At 40.1% G+C, this 20,454-nt stretch overlaps 1 protein-coding gene across 1 annotated transcript in view; it reads left to right on the forward strand.

The window, feature by feature from the left end:
• LOC102772611 (serine/threonine-protein kinase DCLK1) overlaps positions 1-19,099 on the forward strand; it is a 274,904-nt gene extending 255,805 nt beyond the window's left edge. The window contains exon 4 of the mRNA XM_006752677.2: positions 18,909-19,099. Within this exon, the coding sequence (XP_006752740.1) occupies positions 18,909-19,097 (189 nt within the window). The 3' untranslated portion in view covers positions 19,098-19,099. The remainder of the gene's footprint in view (positions 1-18,908) is intronic.
• Positions 19,100-20,454: the final 1,355 nt, after the last annotated feature.

A 20,454-nucleotide genomic window follows, 5' to 3' on the forward strand; every position in this document is an offset into this window, starting at 1 on the left:
TTATGTGGTCTATCTTTTTAAATATCCCATGGGCACTTAAGAATAATGTACATTCTGTCTCTTAGGGGTGAAATGTTCTGAAGATATTAAGTCCATCTGATCCAGTGAGTCATTTAGGCACTCCCTCCATCACTGAAGCAAGCAAGCCTCATGTTTGCTTCAAGCTGCCGGACTCCCGGCCGCCATCTTGGCTGGCAGTTAATTTGCATATCGCCCTGATTAGCCAATGGGAAGGGGAGCGGAGGTACACTAATTACCATATTTCTCTTTTATTAGATAGGATTATAACATTGTGGTCTGAGAAGATGCTTGGTATGATTTCAATCTTCTTGAATTTGAAGAGACTTTGCCTGTGTCCATTATGTGGTCTATCTTTTTAAATATCCCATGGGCACTTAAGAATAATGTACATTCTGTCTCTTAGGGGTGAAATGTTCTGAAGATATTAAGTCCATCTGATCCAGTGAGTCATTTAGGATTGCTGCTTCTTTGCTGATTTTTTGTCTAGAGAATTTTTCCAGTTATGTCAATGGGGTATTAAAATTTCCTGCTATGATTGTATTGTTTTGATCTCTCTTTAGATATCTATCAGGAGGTTTTTTTTATGTATTTGGGTGCTCTTGCATTGGGTGCATATATGTTTACCAGAGTTATATCCTCTTGTGCTATCCTTTTAGTATTTTGAAGTGGCCTTCCTTATCTCTTGTTATGGCCTTCACTTTGAGGTCTATTTTGCCAGATATAAGCATTGCTGCCCCACTTTTTTTTTTCATTTCCATTTGCCTTAAAAATATTTTTCCATGCCTTCAATTTCAGTCTGTGTGACTTCCTGGTTCTGAGGTCGGTCTTTGTTTACAGCATAAATATGTGTCATGTTTTCTTATCCATTCAGCCACTCTATGTCTTATGATTGGAGCATTTAGTCCATTTATGCTTAAGGTTATTATTGATAGGTATTTGTTGTAGCCAATTTTATTCTTTATGCCTTTGTTCCTTTTCTCATTTCTGTTTCTTCTTTTTACAACAGTCCCCTTAGCATTTCCTGCATTGCTGTGTTGGCCCCTAGTTTTTTTTGTTTTTTGTTTTTGTTTGTGTTTTTTTTTTGTCTGCGAAGCTCCTGATTTCCCCTTCAGTTTTGAGTGATAGCCCTGCTGGATAGAGTTTTCTTGGATTTAGTCCCTTGATTTGCATCACTTTGTAGACTTTCTTCCATTCCCTTCTGGCCTGATGTGTTTCTGTTGAGAAATCATTTGATAATCTAATGGGAGATTCTTTGTAGGTAACTGTCTCTGTCTTGCAGCCTTTAAGATTCTGTCTTTGTCATTAACATTGCCATTGTAATTATGATGTGTCTCATTGTGGGTTTGTTTTGTTGTTGTTGTTGTTGATATTGTTTGGGACTCTGTGCTTGTATGACTTTTTTCTTCCCCAAATCAGGGAAGTTTTCTGTCATTATTTCTTCAAATAGGTTTTATAATCTTTGCTCCTCTTCTTGTCATTCTAGCCCCTCTATTATATCTATGTTACTTTGTTTCATGTTGTCCCAAAGCGCCCTTAGGTTCTCCTGCTTTCTAATTTTTTTCTCAAATTGCTGTTGAGATTGTGTGTGTTTTTCTGCCCTATCTTTTAACTCAATAATTCAGTCCTCTGCTTCTTCTAGTGTACTGTTGGAATCTTACATCATGTTTTTTTATTGTAGCTATATCATTTTTATTTACTTTTGATTTTTACATGAATTGTTGATTTTCTCATCCATCTGGTTTACAAACTGTGTGAACCTTATTCTGAATTCTCTTTTCTGACATATTGCATGCCTCTATTTCATTTAGTTATTTTCTGGTGATGCCTCTTTTTCTTTCCTTGGGGGGTTGTTTCTTTGTCTCCCCATTTTTGCTGCCTCTTTCTGGCCCTGGACTCCTGCTTGGGTTTGAGAGGTTGAAGACCCTATCAAGGCAATGGTCTGGAAAACATTAGCCCAGAGGCTGGGTCTGCTTTGAGTCTCATGCCTTTATCATCTCTGTTCTGAGTTGTATCCCCTTCTCCAATGGACCTGGTTCTTTAGTTGTTTGCTTCAGATGCTCAGGGTGGTGGGAGCATGTGCACAGTTCCTCTGATGTGTGACTCCCTGTGAGGACCTATAGCCCTCTTGCAAGCAATTACTGTGCATCCCCAGAACCCAGGGCTTGTTGGGGCACAGTCCTGTGGCCCCTGGCTTGGCACAATGGCTTACTTTGGGTGACCCCAGCAGTGCTTTTCTATGGCCTGGAGTGAGGCATGTGCTGGGTTGCTCTTGGTAGCACAGTCAGAGCTATCCTGTGGCCTAAGTGGGGCATACACTGGGTTATTAGTAGGTTTCCTTGGCAGCAAGATCCTGGCCTGGAGTAGAGTGGGCATGGGTTGCTTTGGGTCACACAGACCTGCTTTCTTGCACCCTAGAGTGGGATATGCACTTGGTTGCTCCAGTTCACCTTTCCTCAGTGTGGAGCAGGGCAGTTGCCCTGGGTGGCTCAGTCTGCGCTCCCCTGTCACCCAGGGTGAGGTGTGCATTGGGTTGCTCCAGATGGCCCCAGAAGTACTGTCCTGGGGGCATATGGAGGGGGTGTAGATTGCTCTGGGTCACACACTCAGAGAGTCCCTGTGGCCTGGAGTGGGGCATGCTCTGGGTTGCTTCAGGTTGCCCGGACAGCTGGTCCCTGGGCTGGGGGTGGATTGGGCACTGAGTGGCTCTGAGTCAGGCTGTTAGCATGGTTCTGGGGCCCAGGGTGGGTGTGGGGCACAGGGTTTCCCCTTCTTTTGCACTCACTGCAGGGTCTTGGAACCATATCCTAGGACTCTGGGTCCTAGCAGGCTGGTGAGGAGGCCTGGTGCAAAAACTCACTCTGGTGGCACACACTCCCTGCAGACATCTTGGAGCCTGCCAAGAGGTACTGCACCACTCACTGCCGGGGCATGGTAGTGGTTCCACATGGGTTATGGCTAGCAAGCAGTGTTCTCTATGCATCCTCTGCCTTCCTTATTGAAAATTGTATCCTCAGCTGTGTCTAATTTGTTAATTCAGGGTGGATTTTCTCTGATTAAGTTGCTTTTCTGGCCTGGCCCTAGGAGAAGGTACATGACACTGCTGCCTATTTGGCCACCATTGTCTATTTCAGCTCTTTTTAAAAAAAACAAAAAACAAACAAACAAACAAACAAAAAACTTCAATGTTTTATGTGGGGGTCCTATGGTGGTAATGGTGGTGGCAGCAAGGATAGTGATGGAGTGGCAATAGCAGTGATGCTAATGGTTGTATCAGTGGTGGTGACAGTGGTAACAATCATTTTTGAGATAGCTTTATGGTAATGTGTTTAAAAAATAATTTATTTGAGAAGACCAATTTAAATTGTATACAAATCTCTTTTAATATGAAACTATAAATTTCAACACATAGATTACAAATAGAAATTTTTAAAGCAACCTACTCCATACTTTAATGTCAAATCATATTTACAAATATTCTAGACAGAAGCATATTTCCATGGCTTTGGTAATATCATGTTTTTACGTGCAATCTCAAGTGACAAGTCAGTGCATGAGAACATAAAAGGCAAAGTTATTGCCTTTATGTTTTTATCTTGCAAATATATATTATTTCTTTGGATTGTGATTTTCTTGCAAAACCTTAAAAAATGCGGGTTTACTGAAAGGTTCATGGGAGGAATTAATGCAATGATTGATTTCTTGGGGCCTGGCACATAGTAGGCCTTTACACTAGTCTTAGGCTCCTTGAAAACATCAGGATGGAGATTCCTAGCACCAGGATGGCCCTGTTGTGCATGTTAAGAGTTAGTAAGAGTTAACAAAACTGAGACCAATTAGTTGCTTTAAAAACATTTTGAACTCTTGACCCAGATAAACTATATCTGCAAGTGTCTCCTTGCATTGACTTTCTGGGTTGAGTTTGTTTCTCTGGATTTGAATTCCAACCTTTGAGATGCACGATTCCTAATTTTACACACAAGCCAAGAAACAACCCACTGCAGTGCTGTACCCTAGCTTTTTAGTGACTCTTTTGCTCTGTTCTAAATTTAGTTTTCTTCAAACCTGTCCTATCTGTGGTGTTTTCTAGGTTGATGAATGTTAGAGGGGCCTCTCAGAATGTCACTTATTTATCTTTCATTTTGCAATTCCTGAGTAATGACCCTGACACAAGGACAGAAAATATACATTTATAAATGAATAAATTTTCCTTAATCTTTTTTGAAGGCATAGTTATTTTTAGGAAGCTTTATGTAGATGTTTCTGAATCCAGGCCAGAGGAGCCTTTTGTATGGTTTATATGGTATTGTGGATATTTTTAAAATTGGGGGATATTTAACAATTCTTATTTAAAAAATAAAATAATAAAGTAGCACAGGAGGGCACAGTGTCTGGTACTGCTCACTTTAGACATGACTTTTATTGTCCAGTTTGCCATGGTCACTACTAATAGTTATTTTCCCATCTGTATTTCTGCCTGGCACCAGCTAGTCATGCATTTGTGACACCCACTGTGGACAACTACAACACTTGGCACTGGTAATGAGAGCTTGAAGTGTGTCTCAGAGTTATGTGAAGGTAGCATTATATCCAACATCACTGTTCAAACATTAAACAGATAACTATGTATTATCTCTCAGCACCTTATTTTCTCATTGGGGCTTTCCTTTCCTGGTGTGTTCTTAAAGGCTCTGGAGTCAATGGCTTGATACGTCTCAAAATAGTTTTATTTCTACTTTTTCCAAAGACCATAGTCAGTGTTTCTGCATAATTGGAAACCAAGCCACAATCTTAACTACTTATTTACATGGATATTTTAGAAGATCCCCTAAGCAATAGCATATATTATTAACTCTTTTTTCACTTTGAAAACAATGGCTTTAATCAGGGTAGTCCAATAAGCCAGTTCTTGGGTTTGCCTACCCTTCATCTTGAACACCCATTGTGTATCTTGGTCCATAAGGGCAGCTATAACAAAATACTGTAGACTGAGTGGATTATAAACAATAGAAATTTATTTTTCGTGTTCTAGAGCCTGGGAAGTCCAAAAACAAGGCACCGGCAGATTCACTGTCTGAGCCTGATTCCTAGATGGCCATTTTTTTGCCATAACCTCACATAGCCGAAGGGCAAGAGAACTTCTCAAGCTTCTTTTATGAGGACACTAATCCCATGACCTAATCACCTCCCACAGGCCCTGCTTTCCAGTACTATTGCACTGAAGATTAGGATTTCAATATATAAATTTGGGGGACTCAGCCATTCAGATCATAGCACCCACATTTGCTTCTGAGCTCAGATCACAGATTATTTGTATACTTTCCAAAAAGATGACTGTGATAGTTTCCACTTTCTTGGACTATTATTTAATTGCTGAAGTGAGTGGAGTAAGCTATTTTAGATATGTGGTAAACAATAGTAGCTATGTCTTACTTGGTGAAACCAAGCACAGGAATGGGATTGAGGTTGTGTTAAATTGGTAAGAGATCAGAATTATTGGAGGCCTCTGAACTAAACTCTACTTTTTCCATGTATTCCAAGGGTTTTTAGTATTCTATTCTTAAATAATAGGCCCAGATTTCTCAAACTGATGCCTGGCCCAGTGACATACTGTGCCTCACTAATGCCAGTTCTAGTAGTAGCTGCCACTTATCCTTTTGTGCACCATCTGTGGCCAGGCATGGTGCTGAGCACTTTACATTAACTCATGAATTCTCAAGGAAGTCTACAAATAAGCATTGGTAACCCAATTTACATATAAGAAATCTGAGGTTTGAAGATATTATACAGATGTCCAAGGTCACACACCTATTAAGTGGCAGACCCAAGGTGTCTGTTCACTATTTGGTACTAGAAGGATGCTTTACACCTGAAGAAGAAAGAGAAGGAGAAGGAGAAGGAGAAGGAGAAGGAGAAGGAGAAGGAGAAGGAGAAGGAGAAGGAGAAGGAGAAGGAGAAGGAGAAGGAGAAGGAGAAGGAGAAGGAGAAGGAGGAAGGGGAAGGGGAAGGAGAAGTAGAAGGAAGGAGAAAGAAAGAAAAGGAAGAAGGGGAAAGAAAGAAGGGGAAGGGGAAAGAAAGAAGGGGAAGGAGAAAGAAGGGGAAGGAGAAAGAAGGGGAAGGTGAAGAGGAAGGGGAAGGGGAAAGAAGGAGAAGGAGAAGGAGGAGGAGAAATAATGTTAGTATTAAAAAAAATCATCCTGAATAACCCACTTCATACTAGCTGAAGAGAAATCTTATAATCATGAGGCTTGCTTGCTTCAGTGAAGGAGGAAACTAACGTTCCCTGCCTGCCTTGCAGGCCTCTGAGCTTGCAGTTTGAAACATAGTTACAAATATAGAAGCTAAACAAAACCCCAGAAACCTGCTTTCAGCCCGCCGGGATCTCAGAGTTGGAGTTGATACAGGTTTCGACTATAGAACCCAAACAAACCAGATACTTGCTTTCAGCAGCAGTGGCCTCAGAGCTGGAGCCAGAGCTAAAGCTGGCCCAGAATTAAAAAAAAAGGAAAAAAAAGCAGTTGGGAGCTTCAGCCCCCCGCCAGCCTGAAAACAGCCCTCAGCCCCTCACCCAGACTGGCCAGGCACCCCAGTGGGGACCCCCACCCTGAAGGGTGTGTGACCAGCTGCAAACAGCCATCATCCCCTCCCCCAGGCTGGCCAGGCACCCAAGCAGGACCTCCACCCTGATCCAGGACCCCCTTCAGGGCAAACCAGCCAGCTCCCACCCATGCACCAGGCCTCTATTCGATATAGTAAAAGGGTAATATGCCTCCCAGCACCGGGATCAGTGGAGCTGAGAGGCCTCCTGGCACCAGGATCAATGTGACAGGGGGCAGAGCCCAAACCCCCTGATCACCCTGCAGCTCTGTGTGTGACAGGGGGCGGGGCCACAACCTCCCTATGCACCCTGCTCTGTTCATGACAGGGGAAGGCGCCCCAACCCCCTGATCAGCCCAGCTCTGTGCCTGATAGGGGGGAGCTCCCCAACACCCTGATAGCCCTGCGGCTCTGTGGGTGACAGGGTGGGGCGCCCAAACCCCCCCACCACGGGCCCTGCTCTGTGTGTGATGGGGTAGAGCCATAACCTCCACATTGGCCCTGCCCTGAGTGTGAGAGTGGCGGGGCCCCAACCCCCTGATCGGCCCTGGTCTGTGTGTGACAGGGGGCAGCGCCCCAACCCCCTGATTGGCTCTGCTCTGTGCGTGACAGGGGGTGGCGCCGCAACCTCCCCATCGACCCTGCCTTGAGTGTGACAGGGGCGGTACCCCAAGCCCCAAATCGGCCCTATCCTGAGCGTGACTGAGGGTGGCTGCACCTAGGGATTGGGCCTGCCCTCTGCCACCCGGGAGCAGGCCTAAGCCAGCAGGGCGTTATCTCCCGAGGGGTCCCAGACTGCGAGATGGCACAGGCCGGGCTGAGGGTCCTCCCTCCCCCCTGAGTGTACAAATTTTTGTGCACCGGGCCTCTAGTATTCCTAATATTTGGCTATAAGTATTCCTATATAATAAAACCCTAATATGCAAATTGGCCAAACGGTGGAATGACCAATTGCTATGATGTACACTGACCACCAGGAGGCAAACGCTCAATGCAGGAGCTGTCTCTTGGTGGTCAGTGCACTCCCACAGCGGGAGCACTGCTCAGCCAGAGCCGGGATCACCGCTGGCGAGTGCAGCGATGGTGGTGGGAGCCTCTCCCTCTCCTCTGGCAGCAGTAAGGACCCTTCGGGGGATGTCCAACTGCTGGCTTAGGCCTGCTCCCCACCTAAGCGGGGGCATCCCCCGAGGGGTCCCTGACTGAAGGAGGGCACAAGCTAGGCTGAGGGACCCCCATCCCCAGTGCATGAATGTCATGCACCGGGCCTCTGGTGTTAATGTATTTTAGAACCAGGAATGTATGGGATTATGTGCTCATAGAACAGAAAAATTATTAACATATTATCTATTGGCATAACAATGCTCAATGCTGAGTGGAGAAAAGAAACCAAGTATGGAATGAAATTGGAAGAGAAACCTCAAAATGAAGTTTGGCAGGATGAGGTAACCCATGTGTGCCAAGTTTTTACTGAAAACTAATTATAATGGTCTTATTACAAATTGTGCAGAAAGAAGAAAGTTGATTTCGGGTGCCTTAAAAACACAGGTGACTGGATTTTTTTAAATCAGTGGTTCTCAACCTTGGCTGCACATTAGAAACACCTGGGAATCTTTTTAAAATCCTGATTTCTGGGTCTCATCCTCCGAAAATTCTGTTTCTTTGTTATGCTTTGTTATGGGGTGGGGCCACAGCATTAGTAACAAAGAAACAGAATTTCCGGAGGATGAGGCCCAGAAATCAGGATTTTAAAAAGATTCCCAGGTGATTCTAATGTGCAGCCAAGGTTGAGAGCCACTGTTTTAAACAAAGATACAATCATTTCTTTTTGGTAAAAAGTATCTCGTTAATGTGTGGATAAGAGAACATTTAAGCCTTTTTTATTTTAAGAATGAGGAATTATAAATAAAGATTTTTAAAAGAAAATTAAAACTGAAAAGATATGTCATACTCGAGAATTCCACTATTCCAATAAGTGGACTGAATTTCTTGGCTTTTATTTTTGCAATTGTTTGTTTAAAATGTTAATAGTAAAATATTTTATTATCTAAACATCTTGAGAGACACCTGAAGAAGTCATAATGGCTGTGGCTCTGAACAAAAGAGGACCTGACTGAAAAGATATCCCGTGTTTTGTTGGTAGAGGGCGCTCTTGTAAAGAAAATATTGCCCTGTGGGCACTGCTGAAATCTTGCCCAGCTCCCTGACATCAGTGTCACCATGGAGATCTCATTACAATGAGAGGGAATGGATTCCACAGTCCTGCTTCAGAAATAGCAGATGCTATTATTGCTTTTGTTTGAATCTCTGCCCTTGCAGAACAACGCAAACCGGAAGCTCAGAGGAGAGGAAGTCCATATTTGTCTCTGTGTTTTTACTTCTTCCTGTAAAGCAACTTAGTCTCCCAGGAGGAGTGTGTGTAATGACAAGTTAAATGGAAAATATGTAAATTCAGATTTCAAGTAAGGAGAGTCAGAACATAGAATATGGTGTGTTTTGGTTTGGTTTTGAGTCAAAGAATTAAATTTTCATTAAAAAATTTATTAGACATTTTTTACTATAAACTATTACAATGGTTTCATTAACTGACATTTATAATACACAAACATAAGTTTCTATGTATTTGAATAGACTTGTTTTTCTGCAGCTTAATAATTAAGAATCTGAATTTAAGTTCTAACTGGCTTGGTTTCAAATTCCTACTGATCTCTGTTTATTCTGGGTATATTTTTTAATCTGTAAAATAGGGATAGTAATTACATCAAACTATTGCCAAATAGAGTCTGTCTTCTTCATAGAAGAGAGGATTAGATGTACTGATGTATATTACTATTTTTATTGCTATATCACATCATAAGAATTTTCATCTTTATATCTTCATCATATAATTATTGTGGTAAAACATATGAGAGCTAATACAGAAATTATCGCTAACAGAAATTAAGAAACGTAAGTATTACAATGATTATGGAAAATCTAGGTTCAGAACCCAGGTATTTTGATCTCCTTTCAAGGGCTTTTTTCATCACATCTGGCAATTCTAATCAACCATGTTTTTTGAGATACAGTGGGTATGGCATTATGCTAAGCACTATCAGAGATAAACTCTGATGCAGTAAATGGGATGTTTTTATATGGAGTTAGATTTCCTATAATAATCATAGCAGCAGTTAGAATTGGAAATTGATGGATTATTAAGCATTGCAGGCCATAAACTGATTACTTCCTTTATGAAATACATATAATATGAATAAATTTTTTTTTTAATGTAGGAGCATTTTGACAGAAGAGTTTTCTTAGAGGAATACAAACCTCTGGGTTCCAAAAAAACTAAAAGTTGGTGACAAATCCCAAGAGGCCCTGAGTAAAGACAATGGTTCATAGGACTCTATATACCTGTGAGAGCAGGTGAACCTACTTGCAAATGATTTTCACAGCATCCTTTTGGTGGAAGCCTAATAAAAATCAGAAGCATGGCCAGCTTCATGTTAGTAACTTCTACCAGCTTTGCACCAATTCTCTGATACTAATTCAAAGTATGTTTTTCACCAAAATAATATATACTAATAAAATCCCTCTTCCCAAAGTGAGAAGGGGCACCCATAGACTACATTCTCTCCACATCTACTTAGGAAAGAAGCCTTTGGTACAGTGACCAGGAACTACATACTATGTTTTTTAAATTTTTTGTTTATAGAGGCATACCTCATTTTATTGTGCTCCATAGGGGTTGTGTTTTTTACAAATTGAAGGCAAGACCCTCCACCAGCAAAAAGGTTGCAACTCGCTTTATTGTGGTGGTCTAGAACTGAATCCGCAATATCTCCAAGGTGTGCCTGTGTTAGGTATGCATTTGATTTATATTGATTTTGAAGTAAAAATACATTTGGGCTAATAAAAAATAGCTAAAATTTATTGAGGACTTATTATCTTCTGACTCCTGGTCTTAACTCATCTAATCTTTAAAACAGTTGATATGATACACTGAGGAACAAATTAACATGTAGGTGGTCAAATTGGCTTAATTAAGAACCTAGGCTTTGGCAACAAGTCTGTGCTCTTGTGAAATGGTGCCAGATCAGATGTCTCTGTTTTGTGTAAGAACCATACCCAATAGGAGACACTGTCTCTGCCTGTACTAAATTTAGGATCTTTAAAAACAAATATGACATGTTTCAAGATAGCTGACTGGGGCTTCCTGACTTGCCCAATTCAGTGGTGGTGGCAGAGAAAGGCCTGCAACTCATCCAACTGCCTTCAAGCTTATGACAAAACCACTGGAAACTAATACATAGTACTCTGCTGAATTACTAATTCACAGCAGTATGATAGGAATTCTTTGGAGTGTGAGTCTGTACACATATACACTAGAAAAAAAAATAGGTTAAGGATAAGGGCAGTTGTATTTTCAAGGCCTAGCACAGTGGCTGGCAAATAATAGGTGTTCAATAAACATTTATTGAATGATCACTAAGGGTTCACAGCAAAGGTGAGCCACTTTGTATTAGAGTGGATAGAGAAGATAACGCTTGAATCTTCAAGTGAGCTTTGAGTTAGAGCAAGAATTTCAATAGGCAAAGAGTTAGGTAGGAGAGGACACCTAATGGGGAAAAAAATCATACCAAAAACCACACTAGTAGGAAAGAACAGCCTTTTTTTCTGAAAAGAATAAGTATACGTCAAGAAGATAAGTTGGAGTTCTCTCTTTTCTCAAACTTGATATCTGTGTTTTTGCAAATTTTGATGGATGCTTCCAACATGTGTGCAGAGATTTAATAAAAGAATAGGTCAACTGTCACTATCTCCTTGTAGCAAGAGGCATGCTTGTGTTTTTTTCTTGGATGTTTATATTGATTTTATAGAGAGGGGAAAGGAGAGGGAGAGTGAGAGAAAGGGAACATTGATGGGCTGCCTCCTGCATGATCCCTACTGTGGATTGAGCCTGAAAGCTGGGCATGTGCCCTGACCTGGAATCAAACCAGCAACCTCTCGGTGCATGGGACAATGCTCAACCAACTGAGCCACACTGGCCAGGGAAGAGCATGTTTTTTCTTTAGCCATAAATGGAACTCTTTTGAAAGCTGGTTATCATATTTAATTCTGAGAATCTAAAATTTAAAAGGAATAACACTGCATAGATAAGTAAAAATCAGATCATTATTCAAAACAATGTTTTACATTTCTCTACCTTTTCTAATCCTTTGATATCAGAAAGTACAGTAATGCCTAAGGCAGTGGTTCTCAACCTTCCTAATGCCGTAACCCTTTAATACAGTTCCTCATGTTGTGGTGACCCCCAACCATAAAATTATTTTCATTGCTACTCCATAACTGTAATTTTGCTACTGTTATGAATCGTAATGTAAATATCTGATATGCAGGATGTATTTTCATTGTCTGCGACCCACAGGTTGAGAGCCGCTGGTAAGGGAAAATGCACAAATTATAATTGGCCTAGAACAGTGATTTTAAACCTTTTTCATCTAGTGGCACACATAAACTAATTACTAAAATTCTGCAGTACACCAAAAAATGTATATCTTTGCCAATCTGATACACAATAATAGGTATAATATTTTAATCCTCACCCGAGGATATGTTTTTTTAAAAAAATATCTTTATTGTTGAGAGTATCGCAGATGTTCCCTCCTTTGACCTCTCCCCCTTGACCTCTTCCACCCAGATCCCACACCACCCCAGGCCTTCACCCTATTGTCTGTGTCCATGTGTAATGGACATAAACATATAAGTTCTTTAGTTAACCTCTTCCTGACTCCTTCTCCACTTCCCTCTGAGATTCATCAGTCTGTTCCATGTTTCCATATCTTGGGTTTTATTTTATTCATCAGGGGTTTTTTTGTACATTGGATTCCTTGTTCATTTATTTTGATATTCAATTGTTGATAGATATGTATTCATTGCCATTTTATTGTTCATAATTTTTATCTTTTTTTATCTTTTTCTTCTTAAAGAATACCCTTCAACATTTCATATAATACTGGTTAGATAGATAGTGATGAACTCCATTAGCTTTTTCTTGTCTGTGAAGCTCTTTATTTGATTTAAATTCTAAATGATAGCTTTGCTGGATAGAGTAATCTTGGTTATATGTCCTTGCTTTTCATCACTTTCAATATTTCTTGCCACTCTCTTCTGGCCTGCAAAGTTTCTGTTGAGAAATCAGCTGCCAGCTATATGGGTGCTCCCTCGTAGCTAACTAACTGCGTTTCTCGTGCTGTTTTTAAGATTCTCTCTTTGTCTTTAACCTTTGGCATTTTAATTATGATGTGTCTTGGTGCAGGCCTCTTTGGGTTCCTCTTGTTGGGGACTTCTCTGGGTTTTTTGGACTTGTATGTCTATTTCTTTCACCAGGTAGGGGAAGTTTTCTGTCATTATTTCTTCAAATAGGGTTTCAATATCTTGCTCTCTTTCTTCTCCTTCCTGCACCCCCATGATGCAAATGCTGGTACACTTGAAGTTGTCCCAAGGCTCCTTACACTATGGTCATATTTTTGAATTCTATTTTATTTTTGCTCTTCTGATTGGGTGTTTTTTGGCTTCCTCATATTCTAAATTACTGATTTGATTCTTGGCATCCTCTATTCCACTGTTGATTCCCTGTAAACTGTTCTTCATTTCAGTTTGTGTATTCTTCATTTCTGACTAGTCCTTTTTCATGTCTTTGATGTTCTCACTAATTTTCCTAAAATTGTCACAAAGTACCTTAACATTCTCACTAAGTTCCTTGAAACTCTCATTAAGGTCCTTGAGCATCCTTATAACCATAGTTTTGAGCTCTATAGCTAGCACTTTGTTTGCTTCCATTTCATTTAGGGTTTTTTTTGTGTGTGTGTTTTGTTTGTTTGTTTTTAGATTTCTTCTGTCTTTCATTTGTGACATGTTTCTTTGTCTCTGCATTTTGACTGCTTCCCTGTGTTTGTTTCTATGTATTAGATAGAGATGATATGTCTCCTGAAATTGGTAGAGTGTCTTTGTGTAGTAAGTGTCCTGTAGGGTCCAGTGACTCAACCTCCCCAGTCACCTGAGCTTGGCACTCTAGCTGCACCCGCTGCACCCCTGTGTGTACTGTCCTGTTGTAGTTGAGCCTTGATTGCTGTTGTTGTCACTGGGAGGAATTGACCTCCATGCCAACTGGCTGTGAGGACCAGTTGCCACTACAGTGGAAGAGTTGCTGTGCAGAAGACACCCCTATGGAGCAGGACTTGCTTCAGTGGGGCTTTGGTGCTCACTGAGTCCACCCCTTGAGTGTGTTGTTCATGGATACAGTAGAGTTGTAATCTAGTGTGGTCTGAAGCTGTCCACCAGGTGTACTGGCTCTAGGGCCTCTTGGGAGGTGCAAAGTCAGCCACTACCTGTGCTCTGCCTGGGGCCACCTGGCATGAGCTACAGAGCACTCTACAGATGACTGCAACCTATGTTGGGCTTAGAGATGCCCGAGAGTCCAAGCTGTAAATCTTGGCAAGCTGCTGCTAGTGCCAGGCTGGGGGCCACTTATAGAGAGATAGGAGACACATGCGTCTAGCTGCTGCTTGTTTGAGAGATTTTAGGAAAGTCTGAAGCCTGAGCCAGAACAGGCCATTCATATGTAAAAGACACTGCAAACAACTTGGGTAAAGCTGAAAATTGGGGGGATGGGATCTTAGGGAATCACTAGGGTGGGAAGAACTGTGTCGGCCAGGTTGATGGGGACTCAGTCATCTCTGTAGTGGGGAAGTCCCAGCCTTTTTGCCTAGGAGAAAGTTGCTCCAAAGTCCTTGCCCTGATACAAGAAAATTTAGTTCCTTCCCACATGTCCCTGGATTCTTTCAAGCTGCTGACACAGTGCTGGAGCCCAGAAGGAGTGAGTCCAAGTAGGTCCATATGCTGGATATTTAAGAAAAATTTCCTGGGATTCCAGTAGTCTCTGTGTCACTCGGCCACAATCACCACTGGTTTTTATAGCTCAAAGTTACGGGAATTTCTCTTCCTGGCTCAGAAACAGTGGGTTGAGGGGTCTGGTGTGGGGCTGGGACCCTTTCCTCCTCCCTGGAGGCCTCCTTAACTAAGATATCCCTCCTGATTAAAAACACACCACAAGTGGGTGTCAGACCAGCCATTCCACACCTCCACCCTTCCTTCCAGTCTCAATGTGCTTCTTTACTTCTCTAGTTTCAGGATTTCCATTTTGGCAGTTCTGCATGATAGTTGTTTTGTATTTTACTTGTAATTTTGATGTGGTCGTGGGAGAATCCGAGTACCAGCATTAACCTATGCTGACATCTTGGTTCCCTCACTGAGGATATGTTTATTATTGATTTTAGAGAGAAAGGGAGAGAGAAAAGGAGAGAAACATCAATGTGAGAGAGAAACATCTATCAGTTGCCTCCAGTATTTGCCCCAACCAGGGACTGAACTCACAACCTACCAAGGTATGTGCCTTGACCAGGAATCAAACCCTAAACCTTTGGTGTACAGAACGATGCTCTAACCAACTGAGCAACACGGCCAGGGCAAAATAGGTATAATTTTTATTCATTCACATGATGGCTATTGTCATTTTTTTTGACAATCTAAGGGAAAAGAAGTCAGTGCCCTGACTAAATAGTCAGGTATTGCATGTTTTAAAAATCCTTGCAGCACACCAGTGTGCTGGAGAAAATGGTTGTAAGTGCTTCTCTGTGATTCTTTTTTGTTACACTATAGCTACCTTTAGTGTAAAGTGAATACAGTATAGCTACCTTTAGATCAATGACAGAGTGAGTATAGATAACTGAAGTGCACAGACTATTCTAAATCCTTCTTTATTGTAAACTTGAGTTGAAGGCACTTCTGCTATCAAGTCTTTTACCAAGGCTTCTAACAAGAAGGAGTTTTATAAATTTGAATTTCATCTACTGACCATACCCACTTTCTCTAGTGGGAGGTTGTGAGCAGAGAAATTGCTAAATGATACCAGAGCAGAGAACACAGAAAACATCACAGTTTCTGAAAGTTCAACAAATTCTTTGATTTCAGTCACTGAACATTGAGAGGTAAATGAGTACATGTTGCTTGAGACTGAAATGACTTTTCTTTATTGTTTTGTACTGGGTGATGACAGTTACTTTTCCTTAGCAATCACCACATTTCTTTTATGTTCTTGGAATCCTGGATTTGGAAACAACATCAGAAGTTCATTATGTTTCATTTCCCACTTTCCTACAGAATTATAACTAAACTGTCCAAGCTGGATGGTTGTCTATTCTGTTCTTTGTTTGGAGGATGATCATTGGTACATGTTGGAAAGCAGTTGGCTGACAACCTACTTATTCGAGTTATAGTCTTGATAATACAGGGTCGGGCAAAAGTAGGCTTACAATTATTTGTATGGAAAATAATCCTATATAATAAAAGGCTAATATGCAAATAGACCGAATGGTGGAATGACCAGTTGCTATGATGTGCACTGACCACCAGGGGGTAGATGCTCAATGCAAGAGCTGAACCATGGTGGTCAGTGCACTCCCACAGCGGGGAGCACCTCTCAGCCAGAAGCTGGGCTCATGGCTGGCGAGCGCAGTGGTGGTGGCGGGAGCCTCTCCCACCTCCACAGCTGTGCTAAGGATATCCGTCTGCTGGTTTAGGCAGTTGGACATCCTCCGAGGGCTCCCAGACTGCGACTCTTACATGAATTTTATGCATCAGGCCTCAGTAATAATAATTCAACAATAAGCTCTGTTTTGTGTACTCACAACTAAAAATCTACTTTTTTGTTATTGGTAATCCTCACCCGAGGATATTTTTCCACTGATTTTTAGAGAGAGTGGAAAGGACTCTCTCTAACATCGATGTGAGAGAGAAACATTGATCTGAAACACATCAATTGGTTGCCACCCACATACTCTCTGACCAGGACTAGGGGTCGAGCTGGCAAATGAGGTACGTGCCCTTGACAAGAATTGAACCTGGGACAGTTTAGTCTATTGGCCAACATTCTATCCACTTAGCCAAACTGGCTAGGGCTGTAAATCTACTTTTGATCCACCCTGTATTATTTGCTCTCTTAGCAGTAGCATAGAACATATACACATATATGAATGTAATCTGCTTAGCAATCTGATGTTCTAAAATGCAAGTGATGAGAATACATAGAAAGAAAGGACAATTTCCTTTTGAAAACAATACTTTTCATCTATCAGAAATTTGTCATCAAATGTTTGGCACAGAGTAGGCCCATTATAAATGTTTGCATTAGTAAAAACAACACAAAAAAACAAACAGCTAGAGAAATAATGCTGCCTACGAGGAGAGTGGGTAGCTGTTCTTTGCTTTGTGTATTCACAGAGTTCTTTTCACCTATGGTTGCTGTATGAGAAAAGAGTTCTGGAATCAAATAATTTTGGAAAATACTGAATCTTTCTATCTCCTTTTTGGAGTTGTGATATACATTAGCACATTGTTTTCAGAAGTCACCTGTCTATATCTGATAAACTCAGTATTTCCCAAGTCTATTTGCACAGAAACTATTAACAACACACACTTTAGGAAATATGCTCTTTAGGGTTAATTGTTCACAGTTTTTTGCCTGAGGGAATGACTATGTCTTTCTCATTTTCTATGTACATTCTATATGCTAACTAGTATATATAGGTACAATACAGATTTATGCAGATAGAATGAAAATGGCCTGTATGAGGTTGGATAAGATGACACCAACACTGACCAAGAAAGCTGGGTAGGGGAGCTGTGTCTTGAATGTAAAGATGAACAGGGTCATGACTGGAATCAGAATGAAAGAGAGTGGTAAAATAGACAGTAGGTTCTGAATGCAAAGAACATGTTTTTAACCTGAGCATAAGATTGGAGCTTCTGACACTGCTATTGAAGACCCTCAGTCCATCTTCCTTGATAATTACAATGTTCCTCTTACGTCACCTATGTTGTCAAGCCCTACAGACAGAGTAAGCACCGACGACCACGGTAGTACCTCATTCATACTTAATGCTTATTATCAAACTGTTATAGAAATTTCATTCTTAAAACTACAGCCAAGTGATTATTTGGAAATAAGAGATTAATTGTAAAAACTATCTGGAACCTACACATATTTGCATTTAAGGACTTTAAATAATGTTTTGTTCTCCCACCTTACTACTGTAAGTCTTATAGCTCCTGGATGTGTCAGGATAGTGTCACCAAGGTTTGATAAAGAGTGGAACCCCAGAGAGACCCTGCAAATGAAACTACAAACAAGGGAGGACCTAATAGTAAACACAAGCCTAAAATTCTAACACCCCAGGAAGGTTTGACTATGGTTCTCAGATATCCAAGGGAAATGCTATTAGAAAGTCTGTTTCCTACAGTCTGAATGTGTGCCTCTCATTGGCTGCTTTAGGATTTGCTCCAAATGGTGACAGGAAATTGAAATGAGATAGAAATCAGCAGTGTTTACAGTGCCTTGTGTTGGCATTATACACATTGTGAACAAAATAGTACATCGTATGTCCAAAGACAGAGATCAATATGCTTGAAATTATTCATTTTGACCACATTTACTTGAAAAATGGCATTTAGCTCTCAAAGTTATTGAAGAATTGTAGGTTGAATAACTATCAAAAGGTTGTTTAAAAACTTTCTTTTTACATGACTATGAGAAGTTGGATAACATGAGCATTTTAAATTTGAGCATATCTTGAGTAATGGGCATATAGTTATCTTCGTCTGCATATCTAAATCTCAGTAATAACTGTCTTTTTTCTATTATTTTTCTATTATTCTGAAGGTTTACATTTTTGTCTCAACTAGATGTAGAAGGGGTCTAAAGGATATAATTATATTCATGTTATGATACAGCTATTTTTCTTCTGTTGTCACCCCAGTGAACATCATGTACATATTATGGCATCAGTTACTAAAAAAACATATTTGTTGCTGAAATCATATGCTGACTTTTATTGCTATAAAGGAATATTATATTCAGAAGGAAAAAAGGGTGCTCCTTTTCCACATGTTGCTTCATTCTCTCTATTATAAAAATAAAGGGATATTACCTCTGAGCCTATTGATACATCAAGTAATAAATGTGACAGTTAATAGTTCTATTTTCCTTACCCCATCTTCCTGCACAACTGCAACATAAAACATGTTTCTTACTAGTAACAGATGCTGGAGACCTTCCTTTGAAATTCCTGTGGAGAAGCTGCCCTGTTGATTACATTAGACAGGAAGTGGTTTCATGCAGATGTTGACTTGCTGGTGCATTGTAGTAATTGCTGTTCTGCTGACCCCTTGCTGAGTGCAATGCTTTTCTCTTGTAGGTGATGTGCCTTCAGGACTTTTTTGGTGACGATGACATTTTTATTGCATGTGGACCAGAGAAGTTCCGTTACCAGGATGATTTCTTGCTAGATGAAAGTGGTAAGGAAAAAAAAAAGTTCAAAACCAGGGGAAATTTGAGGCAGCTTTCCAAAATGAGCTGCACCAGGCCAAGATCATGTCAACTCTAAAGCTACCAAATCAGTTTCAGATCCTCATTCAGTATGTCTTTTCCATATCTTGAATTTCTTTGATTTTTTTATATAGAAAACAGATGAAATGATAATTGGAAAGGTTACATAATTTAGAAGGGTCAATGATGAATGGCTAATTTATAACCACTTAATAACTAAAATGATGTTCTATAAAAATCATGGTGTGGATTTCTACATTTTAACTGTATATTTTCCTCAAAATTTATATTTGAGATATTTATAATCATAAAATTATTGAGTATGTTTCTAGGCTCATCTTTCAGGTGACTTCCTTTAGTTCCTAACTAAGAAAGTGACTTGGTGCCCCCCCCCCTTTTTAACATTTCAGAAATTTATGTCATCACCATCTGTGAGGGTTAAAAAAAAAAGAGTAGTGTGGCTTACTTCCATTAAAAATGAAATGTAAAAAAGGGACTGTTGATAAACAGGGAAAGACACATATTAGGAAATGAATATCAAAGGTTGTGACTCAAGAATGATGTTTTTTTTTAATATTATAAATCATCTCAGAACCTTAACAGCATCATGGAAAAAGTTATTAAAGAGGCCTTTCCATGATAATCTTACCTCTAATTTAATTAGGGAAATATTACATACTTATTGACAATTCAAATTCTAGCTAGTTGGAAATGATTTTTGAAGTGAATGAATGTTTTGCCTAGATAAATTCAATTAAACAAATTAGTAAGCTTTTAGCAAAATGGATGGGAAATACATGAGCACCAACATAATATGATGAGTGATGTAATATTTCTGCTCTAACACTGCTGATGTGTATTCACATAGAGTATCTATATTATATGCATATATACATATCAGTTACATGCATTTAAACATACTGTAATTATTTCATCATTTAAAAGTGATGTAGAATGTGTAGGGAGGGATAAGAATAAGAAAGGTTACCTCTTTATTGTGAAAATTTCAAATGCCCAATAAAAGTATATATAGATGTGTCCTTTGAAAGATTGAAGTTATTTTGGTTCAAATATTTTAGCTGGAAGAGTGGTTTGATACCTCTTTTCTTATAAATAAGTTTTCTTTGCTAAATATGTTCTGTCATCTCTAATAGGCATGCCCTTTGGGGGCAAAGATTTAGGGAGAGACCTCTACGCATCCCAACCCTTCTTCAGGCAGCTTTGCCATTGTGTGGAACAAATGAATGTTAGGGGTCAGGCAGAAGAGCTGACAGCATAGTTTTGAAAAAAAAATAAACTGTCTTGACTTTCAATTTAAAGAAAATAGATGCTTCTAATAGAATGGTCTGAAACCAGATGCATTCTGAAATGAAAGTTTCATTTGTTTCTTTGATATAGAAAACAACCTATCAGAC

Source organism: Myotis davidii, unplaced genomic scaffold (assembly GCF_000327345.1).
Source record: "Myotis davidii unplaced genomic scaffold, ASM32734v1 scaffold810, whole genome shotgun sequence".
NCBI lineage: Eukaryota > Metazoa > Chordata > Mammalia > Chiroptera > Vespertilionidae > Myotis > Myotis davidii.